Source organism: Bombina bombina, chromosome 7 (genome assembly GCF_027579735.1).
Source record: "Bombina bombina isolate aBomBom1 chromosome 7, aBomBom1.pri, whole genome shotgun sequence".
Lineage (NCBI taxonomy): Eukaryota > Metazoa > Chordata > Amphibia > Anura > Bombinatoridae > Bombina > Bombina bombina.
The window spans coordinates 208,197,352-208,215,747 of NC_069505.1; the positions used below are offsets into that span (position 1 = coordinate 208,197,352).

General features: G+C 36.5%; 1 protein-coding gene across 2 annotated transcripts in view; it reads right to left on the minus strand.

Moving 5' to 3' along the window:
* The window catches only part of AMPD3 (adenosine monophosphate deaminase 3), an 89,219-nt gene that overhangs the window by 29,046 nt on the left and 41,777 nt on the right, over positions 1–18,396 (minus strand). For both annotated transcript variants that reach the window (XM_053720591.1, XM_053720590.1), the window contains exons 5-9: positions 16,490–16,706; positions 10,206–10,335; positions 8,076–8,270; positions 7,312–7,443; positions 813–976 (exon numbers count right to left, since the gene is read on the minus strand). In XM_053720591.1, coding sequence (XP_053576566.1) covers positions 813–976; positions 7,312–7,443; positions 8,076–8,270; positions 10,206–10,335; positions 16,490–16,706 — 838 coding nt within the window. The remainder of the gene's footprint in view (positions 1–812; positions 977–7,311; positions 7,444–8,075; positions 8,271–10,205; positions 10,336–16,489; positions 16,707–18,396) is intronic.

Below are 18,396 nucleotides of genomic sequence, written 5' to 3' on the forward strand. Positions count from 1 at the left end.
CAGTTCCTATAGACCGCAATGTAAAGGCACTTTTCAGTGTAGTTTTTTTTCTAACACCCCACTCCTGCCAACTTTACCCCCAAAAATATTGCCTAGTGCAGTTATTTTATTAAAAAAATAAAAATGCTACAATATTTATTTTTACACTACACTGTATTTTGGGGGCATTTGGGTCACTTTTATAAAATTAATCTGATTTCTGGTTAATTTTATAATTGCTACCGCGAGCTCGTGGTAGCAATAACCAGCCACTTGTAATGGCTGGTAATATATATTGTGCGCCCGCAAACGGGCAAATTTGCTGATTTGCGGGCACGCAATAAACTAGCACTCCACTTGTAATCTATCTATACACACACATATATATATATATATATATATATATATATATATATACACACACACAGTATATATATTTAAACTTAGTGCTGTGTCCATATAAATATATATATATATATATATATATATATTTATTTATATATTTGTGTGTATATACTAACTACAATAAATAAATTCTTCACAATGCTCTGGGGACTAATAGCGGCCATAGAGTTAATGTTGCCTCTCCTTAAAGGGATATAAAAACTTACAATACTAAAATGGGGTCATCTTGCATCTATATTTTTTAAGTGCACTTAAAAACAAACTGCTCCTGCTATTTAAATTTTATGACTATCTATGCAAACTGTCAACTCCAGATTGCGTAAAATTAGCAAACCAGTGGGTGCAATCTCTCATAACCAAACAGTTATTAATAATGGGTAACAGTATAGGATATGCGTAAATTTTTTATCTAATGTTCTTTTACTTACTAGATCCTTGGGACTTGGATCATCCAGCGCATGTTCCGTGAATAGACCTTATGTTTTATGAACCAGTTTGCAAGACTGTCCCATTCATCCGGTGACCGTCCGTATATGGATAAACGTGGCTCTGTAAACTGGTATTTACTGTCTTCAAGTTCTCTTGCCACTTCCTGTTAACAAATAATTTTTACTAAGAACACAGTAGATTGGAATTTTTATCCTCCTGTACAGGTGACAAAACACTGCACATGATTTAAAAATATTTGATTTTACAAGAATTATTAATAATGATTGTATTGTAAATTAAGCATATTCTAACTTAGGAGCCTCAAACAAAGCCCTTAGTTATGCACCTTTTTCCCAAAAATTGTTTTTGTCTCTACAGCCAGTAAAATGCTGCGCTGCCCTGAGTGCTTGTTGCCTTAGCCAAGAGAGACATATGCTCTCTGGAGGCGACAATAGGTTGGGAACACACCACCTTTCAGAATAGTGGCTTAGACACTATGGCCTCTGACTGGCTGTATCACATACATTCTATTTGGTAAATTACACCACAAATGTACAGATTTAACATTTCGCTGTAGATCAGGATAAGAAGTGGAGTGATTTCCCATTTCCCTCTCAGCCAGTAATTAAAGTATGGGTTCAATTTAAAGGAAATGTACAAAAGCATATGCTGCACCCCTACAGTTAGTCTCTGTTAAGCAAACATCAAATTTACAAGCAAGTTTAAAATTTGTTTATGCTTCGCACACACATAAGTAGATCACACTTTACATTTAGACACCGTCCCACTAAAATGTGAGCACCCTGTTTTAATACTTTATTTTTTTTTAGTGTCTTTTAAATAACAATAATATGTATTAAAATATGTGTAATATATATGTATGTATATATGTATACAGTCATGGCCACAAATATTGGCACCCCTGCATTTCGGTCAGATAATGCACCACTTCGCCCAGAAAATTGTTGCAATTACAAATGTTTAGGCATTGAGGCCCATTTATCAAGCTCCGGATGGAGTTTGAGGGCCCGTGTTTCTGGCGAATCTTCAGACTCGCCAGAAACGCAAGTTATGGAGCAGCGGTATAACCCGTTCACCTGCTCTGATGAGGCGGACAGAGAACGCCACAATTCAACCCAATTGAGTACGATCGGGTTGATTGACACCTCCCTGCTTGCGATGTATTGCTCTCCGCATTCAGCGAGGTCTGACGGACCTGATCCACACTGTCGGATCAGGTCCAACAGACCTTTGATAAATAGGCCTCATTGTCATGTTTATTTCTTTTGTTTGTATTGGTATGACACAAAAAAGTGGAGAAAAAAAGCCAAATCTGACACAAAACTCCAAAAATAGACTGGACAAAATTATTGGCACCTTCTTAAAATTATAAGAAATAATTGCATTCCAAGTTTGTGATGCTCCTGTAATATTTAAAGGGACACTGAACCAAAAAAAAATATTTTGTGATTCAGATAGAGCATGCAATTTTAAGCAACTTTCTAATTTACTCCTATTATCAATATTTTTTACGTTCCCTTGCTATCTTTATTTTAAAAAGAAGGAATCTAAGCTTCTTTTTTGGTTCAGAACTCTGGACAGCACTTTTTTATTGGCGGATGAATTTATCCACCAATCAGAAAGAATAACTCAGGTTATTCACCAAAAATGGGCCGGCATCTAAACTTTCATTCTTGCATTTCAAATAAAGATACCAAGAGAATGAAGAAAATTTGATAATAGGAGTAAATTAGAAAGTTGCTTAAAATTGCATGCTCTATCTGAATCACGAAAGAAAAAAAATTGGGTTCAGTGTCCCTTTAATTAAACTCACCTGTATCAATGAACAGAATTCACAACGGCAACCAGTTAAAATGGTGAAAAATTGACACAACCTTTCTGTTGTGTGTCTCTGTGTGCCACACTGAGCATGGAGAAGAGAAAGAGCAGCAAAGAATTGTCTGAGGATTTGAGAACAAAAATTGTGGAAAAGCATGGACAATCTCAAGGTTACAAGTCCATCTCCAGAGATTTTAATGTTCCTGTGTCCACTGTGTGCAACATTGTCAAGAAGTTTACAGCCCATGGCACTGTAGCTAATCTTCCTGGACGTGGACGAAAGAGAAAAATTGATCAAAGATTGCAATGAAGGATTGTTTGAATGGTGGATAAAGAACCTCAATCAACTGCCAGACAAATTCAAGCTGACCTTCAGGCACAGGGTACAAATGTGTCAGCTTGCATTATACGTCACCATCTGAATGAAAAGGGACGCTATGTTAGGAGACCCAAGAGGACCACACTGCTGACACAGAAACATAAAAAAGCCAGATTGGAGTTTGCCAAAACTTACCTGAAGAAGCCAAAATCCTTTTTGGAGAATGTGCTGTGGACAGATGAAACGCAATTAAAGCTTTTTGGTTAAGCCCATCATTCTACTATTTTCAGGAAAAGAAATGAGGCTTTTAAAGAAAAGAATACAGTCCCTACAGTCAAACATGGTGGAGGTTCACTGATGTTTTAGGGTTGCTTTGCTGCTTTAGGCACTGGATATCTTGACTGTGTGCATGGCATTATGAAATCAGCAGAACAAGGACTGAAAGCACACGTTAAAAAGCACCCAGAAATGGTTTAAGACAAAGAGTACTGAACTGGCCAACAATGAGTCCAGATCTCTATCCCATAGAGCACCAGTTGAGAGATCTCAAAACAGCAGTTGGGAAATGGAAGCCTTACAATCTGAGAAACCTGGAGCAGTTGACGAAAGAAGAGTGGTCCAAAATTCCAGTAGAGAGGTGTAAGAAACTCATAGATGGTTACAAGAAGTGATTGATTTCAGTTATTTTTTCCAAGGAGTCTGCTACTAAATATTAAATTGAGGGTGCCAATAATTTTGTCCAGTCCATTTTTGGAGTTTTGTGTTAGATTTGTTTGTTTTTTTCCCCATTTTGTTTATGTCATACCAATACAAACAAAATAAAAAAACATTTGTAATTGCAACAATTTTCTGGGCAAAGTGGTGCATTATCTGACAGAAATGCAGGAGTGCCTATATTTTCGGTAATGACTGTATGTATATATATATATATATATATATATATATATATATATATATATATATATATATATATATATACACACACATACATACACACACACAGACATATATACATACACAGTTGCAAGAAAAAGTATGTGAACCCTTTGGAATGATATGGATTTCTGCACAAATTGGTCATAAAATGTGATCTGATCATCATCTAAGTCACAACAATAGACAATCACAGTCTGCTTAAACTAATAACACACAAAGAATGAAATGTTGCCATGTTTTTATTGAACACACCATGTAAACATTCACAGTGCAGGTGGAAAAAGTATGTGAATCCCTAGACTAATGACATCTCCAAGAGCTAATTGGAGTGAGATGTCAGCTAACTGGAGTACAATCAATGAGATGAGATTGGAGGTGTTGGTTACAGCTGCCCTGCCCTATAAAAAACACACACCAGTTCTGGGTTTGCTTTTCACAAGAAGCATTGCCTGATGTGAATGATGCCTCGCACAAAATAGCTCTCAGAAGACCTACGATTAATACTTGTTGACTTGCATAAAGCTGGAAAGGGTTATAAAAGTATCTCCAAAAGCCTTGCTGTTCATCAGTCCACGGTAAGACAAATTGTCTATAAATGGAGAAAGTTCAGCACTGCTGCTACTCTCCCTAGAAGTGGCCGTCCTGTAAAGATGACTGCAAGAGCACAGCGCAGACTGCTCAATGAGGTGAAGAAGAATCCTAGAGTGTCAGCTAAAGACTTACAAAAGTCACTGGCTAATGCTAACATCCCTGTTAGCGAATCTACAATACGTAAAACACTAAACAAGAATGGATTTCATGGGAGGATACCACAGAGGAAGCCACTGCTGTCCAAACAAAACATTGCTGCACGTTTACAGTTTGCACAAGAGCACCTGGATGTTCCACAGCAGTACTGGCAAAATATTCTGTGGACAGATGAAACCAAAGTTGAGTTGTTTGGAAGAAACACACAACACTATGTGTGGCGAAAAAGAGGCACAGCACACCAACATCAAAACCTCATCCCAACTGTGAAGTATGGTGGTGGGGGCATCATGGTTTGGGGCTGGTTTGCTTCATCAGGGCCTGGACGGATTGCTATCATCGAAGGAAAAATGAATTCCCAAGTTTATCAAGACATTTTGCAGGAGAACTTAAGGCCATCTGTCTACCAGCTGAAGCTCAACAGAAGATGGGTGTTGCAACAGGACAATGACCCAAAGCATAGAAGTAAATCAACAACAGAATGGCTTAAACAGAAGAAAATACGCCTTCTGAAGTGGCCCAGTCAGAGTCCTGACCTCAACCCGATTGAGATGCTGTGGCATGACCTCAAGAAAGCGATTCACACCAGACATCCCAAGAATATTGCTGAACTGAAACAGTTCTGTAAAGAGGAATGGTCAAGAATTACTCCTGACCATTGTGCACGTCTGATCTGCAACTACAGGAAACGTTTGGTTGAAGTTATTGCTGCCAAAGGAGGTTCAACCAGTTATTAAAGGACCAGTCAACACAGTAGATTTGCATAATCAACAAATGCAAGATAACAAGACAATGCAATAGCACTTAGTCTGAGCTTCAAATGAGTAGTAGATTTTTTTCTGACAATTTTAAAAGTTATGTCTTTTTCCACTCCCCCTGTACCATGTGACAGCCATCAGCCAATCACAAATGCATACACGTACCATGTGACAGCCATCAGCAAATGCATACACACTTATTCTTGCACATGCTCAGTAGGAGCTGGAGACTCAAAAAGTTTAAATATAAAGACTGTGCACATTTTGTTAATGGAAGTAAATTGGAAAGTTGTTTAAAATGGCATGCTCTATCTGAATGATAAAAGTTTCATTTTGATTGAGTGTCCCTTTAAATCCAAGGGTTCACATACTTTTTCCACCTGCACTGTGAATGTTTACATGGTGTGTTCAATAAAAACATGGCAACATTTCATTCTTTGTGTGTTATTAGTTTAAGCAGACTGTGATTGTCTATTGTTGTGACTTAAATGATGATCAGATCACATTTTATGACCAATTTGTGCAGAAATCCATATCATTCCAAAGGGTTCACATACTTTTTCTTGCAACTGTATATGTATATATATATATATATATATATATATATATATATATATATATATATATATATATATATATATATATATAACACTATATTCTTTTAAAGCTTTTTAATGACATTTCACAAGGTGGCACTGCTGTGACAGTTATTGCAATATATAATGTGCATTAGAGAATTTGTTTCTTTACGAGCCATAAATATTCGGTCTATCTTTGTACCTGAAATGAAATATTACCCAAACCCATGTCCTAATGGGCAACCTTGGGAAGATCCCTGTTCTGACTTAGTATAGCATCATAATTAGTCATGCACTGAATGTCACAGCTGGCAATTTCTTGCACCTGATTCTCAAAACTCGCCAGTATGGAGCAAAATTATCAGCTTATTTTACTGAGTTTTCTATTATAAGTTAAGTGTCTCTTCTTAACATAAAGAATATTAGTGAACTCTCCTTAATGAGATACACATTTCCCAAATTAAAAATCTCAGAGTGGCCTCATAATACTGACGATGCATCTTATAGAATCTCGCCAGACCAGAGAGCTTTAGAGAACCGGCCCCTTCTCAGTATCCTTTTCCCTTCCACTTTCCTTATTCTTGTTTTTTCTTTTGCTATTTAATAAAGAATCACAGTATAAATATAAGTCATTAGAAATGAATTAGGGCAAAATTATTTTACAGTGCACTGTCCCTTTAATGAAATGTTTTTCAAAGACTATAAAAGACCACTTCCACTTGTCATATTTTGCATGTTATGGTGTTTTACCTTTAATAAAATAACACATTTCCATATTTCAGTGCAATCACTGGTCCCTATTTGCACTTCAATCCCTTTGCTCAGCTGAAACACATATCTGACTTTGCCCTGTTTTCCATAATCATTATTTATTTGCTGATCAAAGTCAACTTAAAGGAACAGTCTACTTGATCATTTTTTATTGTTTACAAAGATAGATAATCCATTTATTACCCATTCCCCAGTTTTGCATAACAAACCCTGTGATATTAATACACTTATTACCTCTGTGATTACATTGTATCTAAATATGCAGACTGCCCCCTTATGCTTTGACAGACATGCATTTTAGCCAATCAATGCTGACTCTTATATAACGGTCATCTATATGTTATCTTTATGACACACATTAACTAGCACTGTCTAACTGTTTAGAAATCAGTTTGAGCCAACCTAGGTTTAGTTTTCAAACAATAATGCCAAGAGAACAAAGCAAATTTTATGATAAAAATAAATTGAAAAGTTGTTTAAAATTGTATGCCCTATCTGAATCATGAAAGTTTAATTTTGACTAGACAAAGTAAACCAATATTTTTTGTACCTTAATAATACGAGCAAAATATTCTCCTCCAAGGTAGTTTTCTGTCTTCAAATAAAGATCTCTGAGTTCACTGGCTCCAACAGGATTGTATTTTGCATTGAATTTATCAAAGCGATGAAATGTTTGTCTTCCCTTTAAAAAAAAAAACGGCTTTAATATTTCTTAAAAGTAATGTCAAAATATGGAATAAAAATTGTACCAAAATTACAAGATTCAATGCGCCCTTTATTTTTCTATAATAAAATGAGTCTTATTCTTGCAGGTCTCACTAATTTATGACACCAAATGTAAGCTGGTGAATTTGTCCCAAAATACCTAGTGCACTTATTGCAAGACAGACAAAGTCATGCATGTGATGCTGGCAACGAAGGCTGTGGAATTTGATTTGCAATTAAAAATTATATAGGTTCCAGGTGCTTCCCTGTTAACCTTCCCTCCCCTGCAAAATTCTGCATTCCAGATACCTTCATTACTTTTACAGGGGGCAGCTCACCACTTGACTTCCAGGTTAAATGAAGGCTGCGTGTGTGAGGGTCAATGTCATAATTCTCTCCATGCTGGTAAATTTAAAGAATCATAACCTTTTTTTGTTTTTCTATCTTCTACATTTTTTAATACAGTGTCTGTTTAAATGCCTAATTAAATCAAAGTAATGAATTTGTTCCTTTGATTGACAATACAATTTTTTTTTATCAAGGAAGCAATCACCTAACATGTACTGACAGTTTTTTCTTGAGTTAGGTTGTGATCAATACTATACTCACAGCATGAACATCCAAGGAGTCCACGGTTAAATCATAAGGATGCATGTAAAGACTTTCAAACAGCTCCTTCAGTGTTATCTTTAGCCCATTCTTCTCAGCCACAACCCTGTCCGATTCTGTACGGTAGGTATGCTTAATAAACCTCAGCAAATGCTTCTGGTTCATGCAGGCTGCAGCGTGAATATGAGTATCCACCTGCAGATAGACCACAACAACAAGATAATGAAACCCTCAGCAGTACCCTTAATTTTTATGTGAACAGGAAACAATGTATATGGACTGTCCTAATATACTAATCCATAGCACAATATTGGTTAGATACAACTTTCCTCTACCTATATAGGTTAGGTCTACAAAAGCTATTGTGGCAGTAGTTCTTTGACTGCCATAGTACTACACATTTTAAAGGGCCATTTTACTGTAAATTTTTCTCCTTTAACATTTTCCCAATTATCCATTGTGCCTGCTGGACAACTAGCTCCTTTTCTTTATTTTGTCATTTAAATTTGTGTTTTTTTCTTGCTGAACTGCCACCCATACTGAAAATGTCAATACTGCAGTATTGACCATATATATATACTGTATGCTATGTAACCAAGAGGGAGTAGCAGAGATCAACCTCTAACAGGGTGGGTGGGGGATGTGTGAGAACCCTGCCCATTTAAAAAAAATGTTCCTGCAGCTGGTTTGAATACAATGCATTGCTTTTAGCTGCTGTTCATTGCCCTTTTAACAAAACATACTTAGTAGAGTGCTGATCATGTACTAAGCAATAGACAAGTAACAGTTACATAACTTACACTAACACAGCGGATTACCTTAAAGGGCCATAATAGTCAAAAAATGACATGCTTTAATTCATTAGAGCGTGTAATTTTAAGACTAGTGACCTTGCACTACTGAGTGTTTACAAATGCAAAGGGGTTAAACACACAGTAGAAGTATGACTCAGCTGTGTAACTAGAGCTGCTGATTGGATCAGAGAGGAGCAGAGGCACCAGAATATCTGAAACTTGTTGCCTACTGCTTTGTCTAAGGCGTTCCAGAGCCTCTGCACCTCATTATTGTTTTCTATGGTGGTTTTTCTCTCTATATCAGTTATCGCTAATTTACTTACTGAACAGACACTATATTTTATAGTAGGTTAAACACACAAATTGCTTGCAGAGTACAATGAAATAATAGGTTGTTTCTATCGCATATTTTACCTAGTACAAGGTGATAATAGTTAGCTAATAGTTTATTTTATAGGGATATTTTGTATTCATTGGACATGGGGCAATAGGAATAATTACTGATGTTGTGCTGGCTTCAGATAGCTGATTTATTTGGAATAAATTTCTACTATGCTGAGCTGCTCAATAGTTTCCATAGAGGAGAGATGTATCTGCTATTTTTATGGTTTTACTTATGTTTTAATTATTGCCCTCTACCTGTGAGGTTCGTTTACAAAATCTTATTACATTTTATTGGGGGCTAATTATAACCCATTGCTTTTTGGTGAATAGTAGCTGAATACCTTATGATTATGGTTTTCTCATGAGTGTGCTAATAGGATGGGTCTTTTCCTATTTATTAGTATTTTACTAATTATTCTTGGTAGTACTCAGCAAGATTAAAACCTTGTGGGATTTCTAGGTTCTACTGTTCTCTACCTGGTATGGAATCTGGATTCATTTTTATATTCTTTTTGTTAGAGGTTGTAATGCCAAAAGAAGCTGGTTATACTTAAAGGGACCTAAAACTCAACATTTTTCTTTCATGATTTAGATAAAGAATATAATAATTAACAACTTTCCAATTTACTTCTATTATTACATTTGCTTCATTCTTTTAGTATCCTTTGTTGAAAGAGCAGCAATATGCTACTGGGAGCTAGCTAAACACATTAGGTGAACCAATGACAGGGGCATATATGTGCAGCCACCAATCAGTAGCTAGGTCCCAGTAGTGCATCCTGTGTCTGACCCTACCTGCATATGCTTTTCAACAAAGGATACCAAGAGAACAAAGCAAATTTGGTAACTAGTAAATTAGAAAGTTGTTTAAAATTGTATGTTCTATCGGAATCATGGAAGTATGATTTTGACTTTACTATCCCTAAAAAAAAAACATCTGAAAATAGCTTACCTTTCTCACATTATAGAAATCTCTGTGAGGTACACTTTTAAGTTCCTTTAATTCCGACATTTCATTTAACATTTCATGTAGATTAAATTTAGATCCCAAGAAATTGAGCCTACGATGACAATATGTTTTTCTGCGTAAAAATGAAAACAAAAAACATTAGACAATTTATGCATTCCCCAGGTGTTTCTCTTTTTTTATTTGCTGGGTTTCAGCTGTCCAAATAATTATATTTATATGGAAATGGAAATCCAAGTATAGTCTGTGCATTTGAAGGAGGAATATTTGAAAGGGTTAGTGGATAGACCTGATATGGAGATTTAAAAAACTGGATTAAAAAAATATGAAACAGTGTAAAATTTGTACAAATGTATCCAGTTTATAATAAAATATAACTACAAAACTGTTCAATTGCACAGTCTGCAGGGGCCCAGTCTATCAATTTTTCATTTAGAAAAAAACTAACAGCTAGCTATCTCCCAGTAGTGCATTAATGCACTTGACCCTACCTGCATATGCTTTTCAACAAGTAACAAATAACTAAACATCTTTGTATATCACCTCCCCATGGGGTTGCAATCCTTTAATGACCATCTTCACTGATAGTTTTGTATTAATATATTATCATTATACATCAGGATATTCTACAGCAATATACAGGGGTATAATTACTACATCATGAACCACACAACAAAACATACATTTACAAACTGATGCAGAGGGAACCAGGTCCTATGGTCTAGGTCAGTGATGGCTAACTCCTAATATATGGAGGCTGCAGATCAGTACTATTGAAGCTTTGAGGGCCACAGATCAATACTTTAGGGCCGCATATAAACTTATGGCTATACACAAATAACAATATATTTCATAAATATGTCCAGTGAGACAGCACCTGCATTAGGTAAGGTTGTAGGGTAGCCTCTATCCACTGTTCTCCCCACTAGATGGCTCCTTTGAGTTGTAGCCACCTTTTTGTCCACCACCAGAGGGCTGAATGTGGCCCATGGGCCGCCAGTTGGCCCTGATGTAGGTGGTGAATAAAAGCTGAGGGAATTGTGTGATTAGTGTTAGTAGTTTGGTTTCAGCAGGATGAGGAAAATATAAAGGGTCAATGAGAGGTATAAGCAGGGCAAAAAGCTGATCTTATTGGTGGTGTAAATAGCAAAATTTAAATGGACATGGTCATCAATAGTATGATCAATTAATAGTATGCTGGGGCTATACAGACCCAGAAAAAAATGCAAAACACTTCAAAATGCAAAGTGCATTAAAATAATAATAATAATAATAATAATAATAATAATAATAATAATAATAATAAACTAATAATTCCTCAGTCTTTTTTTAATTTTAGATTTGTGCTAAATGCATGTGCAGATCGCTACATATGCTGAGTGCACGGATCATACTTAATAATCAGCGACCATGAGAGACTGGTGCCAGCTTACGCGCTGGGTACTGTTCTCAGTTAATAATAATGTAATGCTGGAACTGCTGCATTACATTATGAAGGGGTGGTACAGCCTCAGAATACTACAGACTATTATGTTCCTTTAATTGGTTACACCGTAAACTTATCTGAACAAGTGAGTTTTCAGTGAGTAAATAGTTCTTTAAATATTGAAGAAATAAGGGTAAAGCGTTAGTCTCTGTAAATAGGCAACACCATGTTGTAAACTAGGTTTACTTAGGTTTAAAAGCCTATTGTCTCCTCTGCTGAGGACAGTTAGGGGCAGTTATACATGAGTTGGCGAATAAACAATCTCACAGGGTTTAATGTCTCTTTAAAAGCACCACACAATAATGGCCAAGCAATAATCATATTTTATAAGACCCCATCTATTGATCTTGTCTCTGCTCTACCTACTTCCACTTTCAGTAATAACATTTTCCGACTTTGCGCTTACTAAAAAGTCCATCAGCTTGCTGCTTTTATTTAATAGCAGTATATATTATAAATAAAGTGCCAAACTGTTCATTAATGCTGCGTATTGTGGGTGTATTGCAGACTAAAAGGTATAGATGATCAAGTTACACAGAAAATGCAGATTATATTATTCTGGTTTGCTTAACACCATGGTTGCTACAGAACTATATAATGCGTCACTGGGCAGTCAATGAGTTAATTGATAGCACAGAAAGACTTATATGTATATTAATAATGTATACTAAAAACCAGGGGTGGAAATTACACTAGTCTACGACTAATAACAAATTGTGGACTAGTAAGAGAAATGTATCCCATATTTAGGAAATATAGTAACTGTTTTCTTCTTATGTGGGTATATATATTCTTCACAACTGCTAGTTAACATTTTGTCCATATAAGATGCCCACGTTCATCTTAAAAGAACACTATGTCACACCTCTATTTGACAACTGCATCTAATGAAAACTGAGAATTCCGTGTCTCTTCCAGAGTCCTTACTCTTTAGAGTGATTAAAAAATGTTTAACCCTTTGTCTGCCAGAGAGGACCACAATGCATATCTTGGACAAGATCGCATATGTGGCGTTGGGCTCAAATCCCGGCGTCACCAATTTTTTGCAGAATCTAGCAATTACATATACAGCGCCGTATACAAGTTACCCGTCACCCGCAGTTTTTACTCCAATAAACTAACATAGAACCGGCATAGCGAGTTGGTATCACATATTCAGTGCAAGGACTTAGGCACGTAGGATGGAGAAATTTTACTCCAATTCTACCTCGCCACACATAGGCAGGTGCAGCAAGCTTTGCGCTGAGTATAAAAGTACCGTAACTCCCTGGAAGCCTTAAAAAAAAAACTAACGCATGCGCAATATCTACCTTTAAACTGACATCCCCCCCACATCGCAATCACTAATAAGAGAATTAACCCCTAATCCGCCAACCCACACATAGCAAAATACCTAATAAAAGCATTAACCCCTAATCCGCCAACCCATATATAGCAAACTAACTAATAAAAGTATTAACCCCTAATCCGTCAACCCCCCACATCGCAAAGTACCTAATTACACTATTAACCTCCAGCCCGCCAACCCCCCACAACGCAAAATACCTAATTAACCTATTAACCAAAGTATCTAATACAATTATTAACCCCTAATCCACCAACCCCCTACAACGCAAAGTACCTAATTAACCTATTAACCCCTAAGCAGCCAACCCCCCACAAGGCAAAGTATCTAATAAAACTATTAACCTCTAATCCGCCAATCCCCACAACACAAAGTTTTAATCTAATACCTAAACCCTTTAACCTAACACCCCCAAAATTAACCCCAATTAAATTACAATTACATAAAATAAAAAATTAACTACATTAAAAATTATTTTAAAATAATAAAAAAAAATACTTAAACAAAAACCTGACTTTACATTAAAATAAAAAAAGCTTAGATTACAAAAAATAAAGAAGCTAAGATTACAGAAAATAACAAACTAAATTATCCGTTTATGTGATTCACACAATGTGCGAGGTGAGTTTACGGACCGACGTGGGTTTCAGCAGTTACGCTGAAACTTACTCCACATATGTAATCTCGCATCATAAAAGTGTTTCTGGTATTTCTATTGGCAACAATATTTCTTTAAAGGGACATACAAATCAAAATTAAACGTTCATGTTTCAGATAGAGTATGGAATTTGAAGCGATTGTACAATTTACTTCTATTATAAAATTGACTTCTTCCTGGCTTTGTTGAAAAGCATACCTAGGTAGGCTCAGGAACAGTAATGCACCACTGTTAACTAGCTGCTGGTTGGTGGCTGCACACATATGCCTCTTGCCATTGGTTTATCAGATGTGTTCAGCTAGCTCCCAGTAGTGCAATATTGCTCTGGAACTGCCTTTAACTATATGTTTAAAGAGACAGTGAAGTCAGATCATGCATTTTTAATCAAATTTACCATTTACTTCTATTATATAATTGACTTAGTTCTCTTAGTATCCTTTGTTGGAAAGCATACATTGGTAGGCTCAAAAGCAGCAATTCACTACTGGGAGCTAGCTGCTAACTGGTGACTGCAAATACATGACTTTTGCCTTTGGTTCAGCCTATGGGCTCCATTTATTAAGCAGCGGATGCTGCTTCAGAGCCCCATCGTATTGAATCTGGATGATTTCAGTCCGCCACCTAAAAGGTGCAGAGAAGTGGCGGACCTGAAACCGAAGTTAAGAAGCAGCGGTCGGAAGAAGCTGCTCCTTAACTTCTCTGCAACCTTTTAGGTGGCGGACTGAGATCATCCTGATCCAATACGATCGGGAGGATTGATAGCCCCTGCAGGGGCAGCATTGCACAAGCATTTCACCAGAAATGCTTGTGCAATGTTAAATGCCGACAGCGTATGATGTCAGCATTTAGCGAGGTTGAGTGGACATGATCGCTATAGCGAATCATGTCCATTCAACCTCTGTTAAATCTACACCTGTGTGTTCATCTGGCTCCCAGTAGTGCAAGAGAATGAAGCAAATATTATCGTAAAAAGTAAATTGGAAAGATGTTTAAAATAGTAAACTCTATCTAAATTATGAAAGACAAATTTTGGGTTTCATGTCCCTTTAAAGGGACACTCAATCAAAATTAATTATTCAGATAGAGCAGCCATTTTAAATAACTTTCCAATGTACTTCCATTAACAAAATGTGCACAGTCTTTTTATATTTAAACTTTTTGAGTCACCAGCTCCTACCGAGCATGTGCAAGAATAAGTGTGTATGCCTTTGTGAATGGCTGATTGCTGTAACATGGTACGTGTATGCATTTGTGTTTGACTGATGGCTGTCACATGGTATGTGTATGCATTTGTGATTGACTGATGGCTGTCACATGGTATGTGTATGCATTTGTGTTTGACTGATGGCTGTCACATGATATGTGTATGCATTTGTGAATGGCTGATGGCTGTCACATGGTATGTGTATGCATTTGTGATTGACTGATGGCTGTCACATGGTATGTGTATGCATTTGTGTTTGACTGATGGCTGTCACATGGTACAGGGGGAGGGGAAAAAGACGTAACTTTTTAAAATTGTCAGAAAAAAAATCTACTTCTCATTTGAAGTTCAGACTAAGTGCTATTGCATTGTCTTGTTATCTTGCATTTGTTGATTATGCAAATCTACTGGGTTGACTGGTCCTTTAACCACTTTACATGGGTTTAACACACAGTTCTGTACAAGTAACAGGGCAATTTTACAATTCTCTAACATATTAGAGTATTTTCTTTTTTCACTTTTATGTCCATTTACCTACAGGAGTCATTATGGAATCCTATGGAGGGTGATAACAAAATTCTTCTGATTCTACATTTACTTGTGCTCATCTATATGGCATGTGAAATATTTTGCTTGTCATCAACAAAAAGCAACTGTGGTTACTTTGTATCCATTATGGGACGCATTTTTCATGCTGTTGCAAGAGGGTATGGAAATGTTATGTTCATACAAACAATATGACTCAATAGAGAGGTAAATACCTTCCTCTTTGTATCATAAGCACTATGCTTGTAAATAAAGAGGCCTAGTCTGTTCCAACATAATCCAGATAAAACCAGTCAAACCGGATCTCATTCATTCTCTTCTACTTTGATGACTGCAAGTCAATACCTTGCAGACAGAAAAAACTAAAATATGTCGGGTATTAAAGTTGTGTTTGATATGTTTAAAAAACAAACACAAAATTGACAAAATAACAATTTTGGTGTTGACTGTCCCTTTAAATGTCCAGCTTTATAAGGACCCCTGATTTACAGGTACATTTTCAAAGGATAACTATGGCATTACAAATATGATGCATAAAATTATTGTTTGCACTACACTTTTCTTCTGGCCAGCCAAGGATGGTAAAAAAAATGACTGTCTTATGTGTTACTCAGTGTTTTACTATTATACACTGGGGGCAAACTTGCATTTATATGTTTGTTACTGGCAAACAGAGGAGGGATGTAAACTTACTGCTTCTCTGTATGCTACAAACAGTCAAAGGGTGGGTAAAACCACTGTTATGTGTTTGTTACCAGAAGACAGACAGGTAAAATAATTGCTTTGTTTGAGTTACTTACAGCTAAAGATGGGAATACAATCGCTGCTTTGTGAATTTTGCTAGCAGCTAAAAGGTAAAATAACTGCTTTGATGTTACGGGCAGCCAAAGGAATACAATCACTGCTGAGTTGTGAAACATATATGTGGTGGGATCTAGACTGAGGCCTTAGGTAGAACCTTTGGGAGACCATTTTGAGGTAATATGACTGTTACAATATGTTGGATACAAAAATAAATTAATAAACTTACGTTGGGCCATCAGCAGTGAGAGCCAGGATATGGCTAAGGTCTAGCGTATACGTCTCTAGGTCTGGGTATGGCAATTTCCGGGGTTCATTGCCTTCCATCAACTCTTTGTTATCATATATATAGGGTACTCCACCCTGCATTTTAACTATATAGTAAAGATTTGATGGCAGATTTTCAAGATTAAAAGGGTCTTCTTTATCTGGTGGGGGGTTAAACACTGTAAAAAACCAAAAACAATAAATTTGACATTTAGAAAATGTAAATAAGGTAATTGAAGAGCCAATATTGATGCACAACAGGGTTACGGGTAGCAGAATTATGAAATAATCAAAATACTGACTGATGAAGCAGAATGATAATTGCATGTTAACCCTTTAACGACAAGTGACATACCCTGTACGTCGCTGGTCTTTGAAAGGAGATTGCTTTTTTAATAGCGATTTCAGGATGCCTGCAGGAGGGAGGGAGGTCATAATAGCACAGTCCTGCTGCTCGCAGTAAGACATGCACTATTATGGCCTGAAAAACCCCTAACAAACAGTGGCTTACAGGGTCATTAAGGGGTTAAACAACAAAGTTTATGCAGTTAAGAATATTAGTTTGTTTATTTTTGTTAATATATCGTTCTGGGAACATAAAGGCTTTGTGATACCTACTTAAAGGAATATGAAATATTTATTTTTGTCATTCAGACAGACCATACAATTTTAAACAATTTACCTTTATTAGCAAATGTGCTTTGTTCTCCTGGTATTCTTTGATGAAGGAGCAGCAATACACTACTGAGAGCTGAACACAGTGGATTAGCCAATAACAACAGATATATGTACAATCAAAAATCACCAGCTTACTTACAGTAAATGCTTTGCTGCCACAAACCTACCTAGGTATGCTTTTCAACAAAGGGTCCAAGAGTCAACTCTAGGGCAGCAATGTACTACTGGGACCTAGCTGAACATACTCAGTGAGCCAATGACAAGAGACAAAGCTGCATAGCCACCAACTACCAACTAGCTCCCAGTAGGGCACTGCTGTTCCTGAGCCTAAAAAAGTATGCTTTTCAACAAAGGATACCAAGGGAACAAAGTAAATTTGTTTTTAAAAAAGAAAAGTAACTTGAAAAGTCTCTACATTGCATGCTCTGTCTGAACCAGAAAAGTTTAATTTTGACTTTCATGCACTTTCAACTAGTTGTTAGTTTGACAACAACATGCTAATTGCATAAGGATCACCCATCATGTCCATTTGGTAGGGGTGGGGGATTACAGTTCTAGGCAGAGTTGTGCTAAGGGGGATTCAAAGGGATTAAGTTAAGAAAGTAAGGGTTTTTTAATTGTGATTTTTCTTTGCATAAATGTTTTGTAGATTATTAATTTATATAGCCCATCTATATGGGTGTTTTTGCTTATTTTTAAATAATTGTGCTGATTTTCAGACTCCAAGCCCCAACGTTTTAGATGTATACTGATCTATACATACTTCAGACCACTCCTGTTTGTGTAATTTGTCTTTTCATATGCAGGGGAGGGGGGAGGTTCTGCTATTAGCCCCTTTCACTAGGTGTCCTTGCCTAACTTCGTCAACAGTGCTAAATTGTGAGCATCTAGGTAAGTTTTTAAAAGGTTTTATACTGGATTTTTATATCAGTATCTGTGCATATTATTCTTTATAGTAGTGTCCAGTGGGGTATTTATGTTTAGTGCTGCCCTAGGCACTCAAAATTCTTCTGCCCCCCCCCCCTCAAAGGTTTTAGGACTTTTTCCACTTCATATTTTTTTGGGTCAGTGTGTAAAATGTTTTTTTGTTTTTTCATAACAATTCTAAAGAAAATGGCTAGCAAAACACTTGCATACAGGTGGGTTGAATTGCATGCATCTCATACCATTTTCTCCCTGAGAAACGGGAGA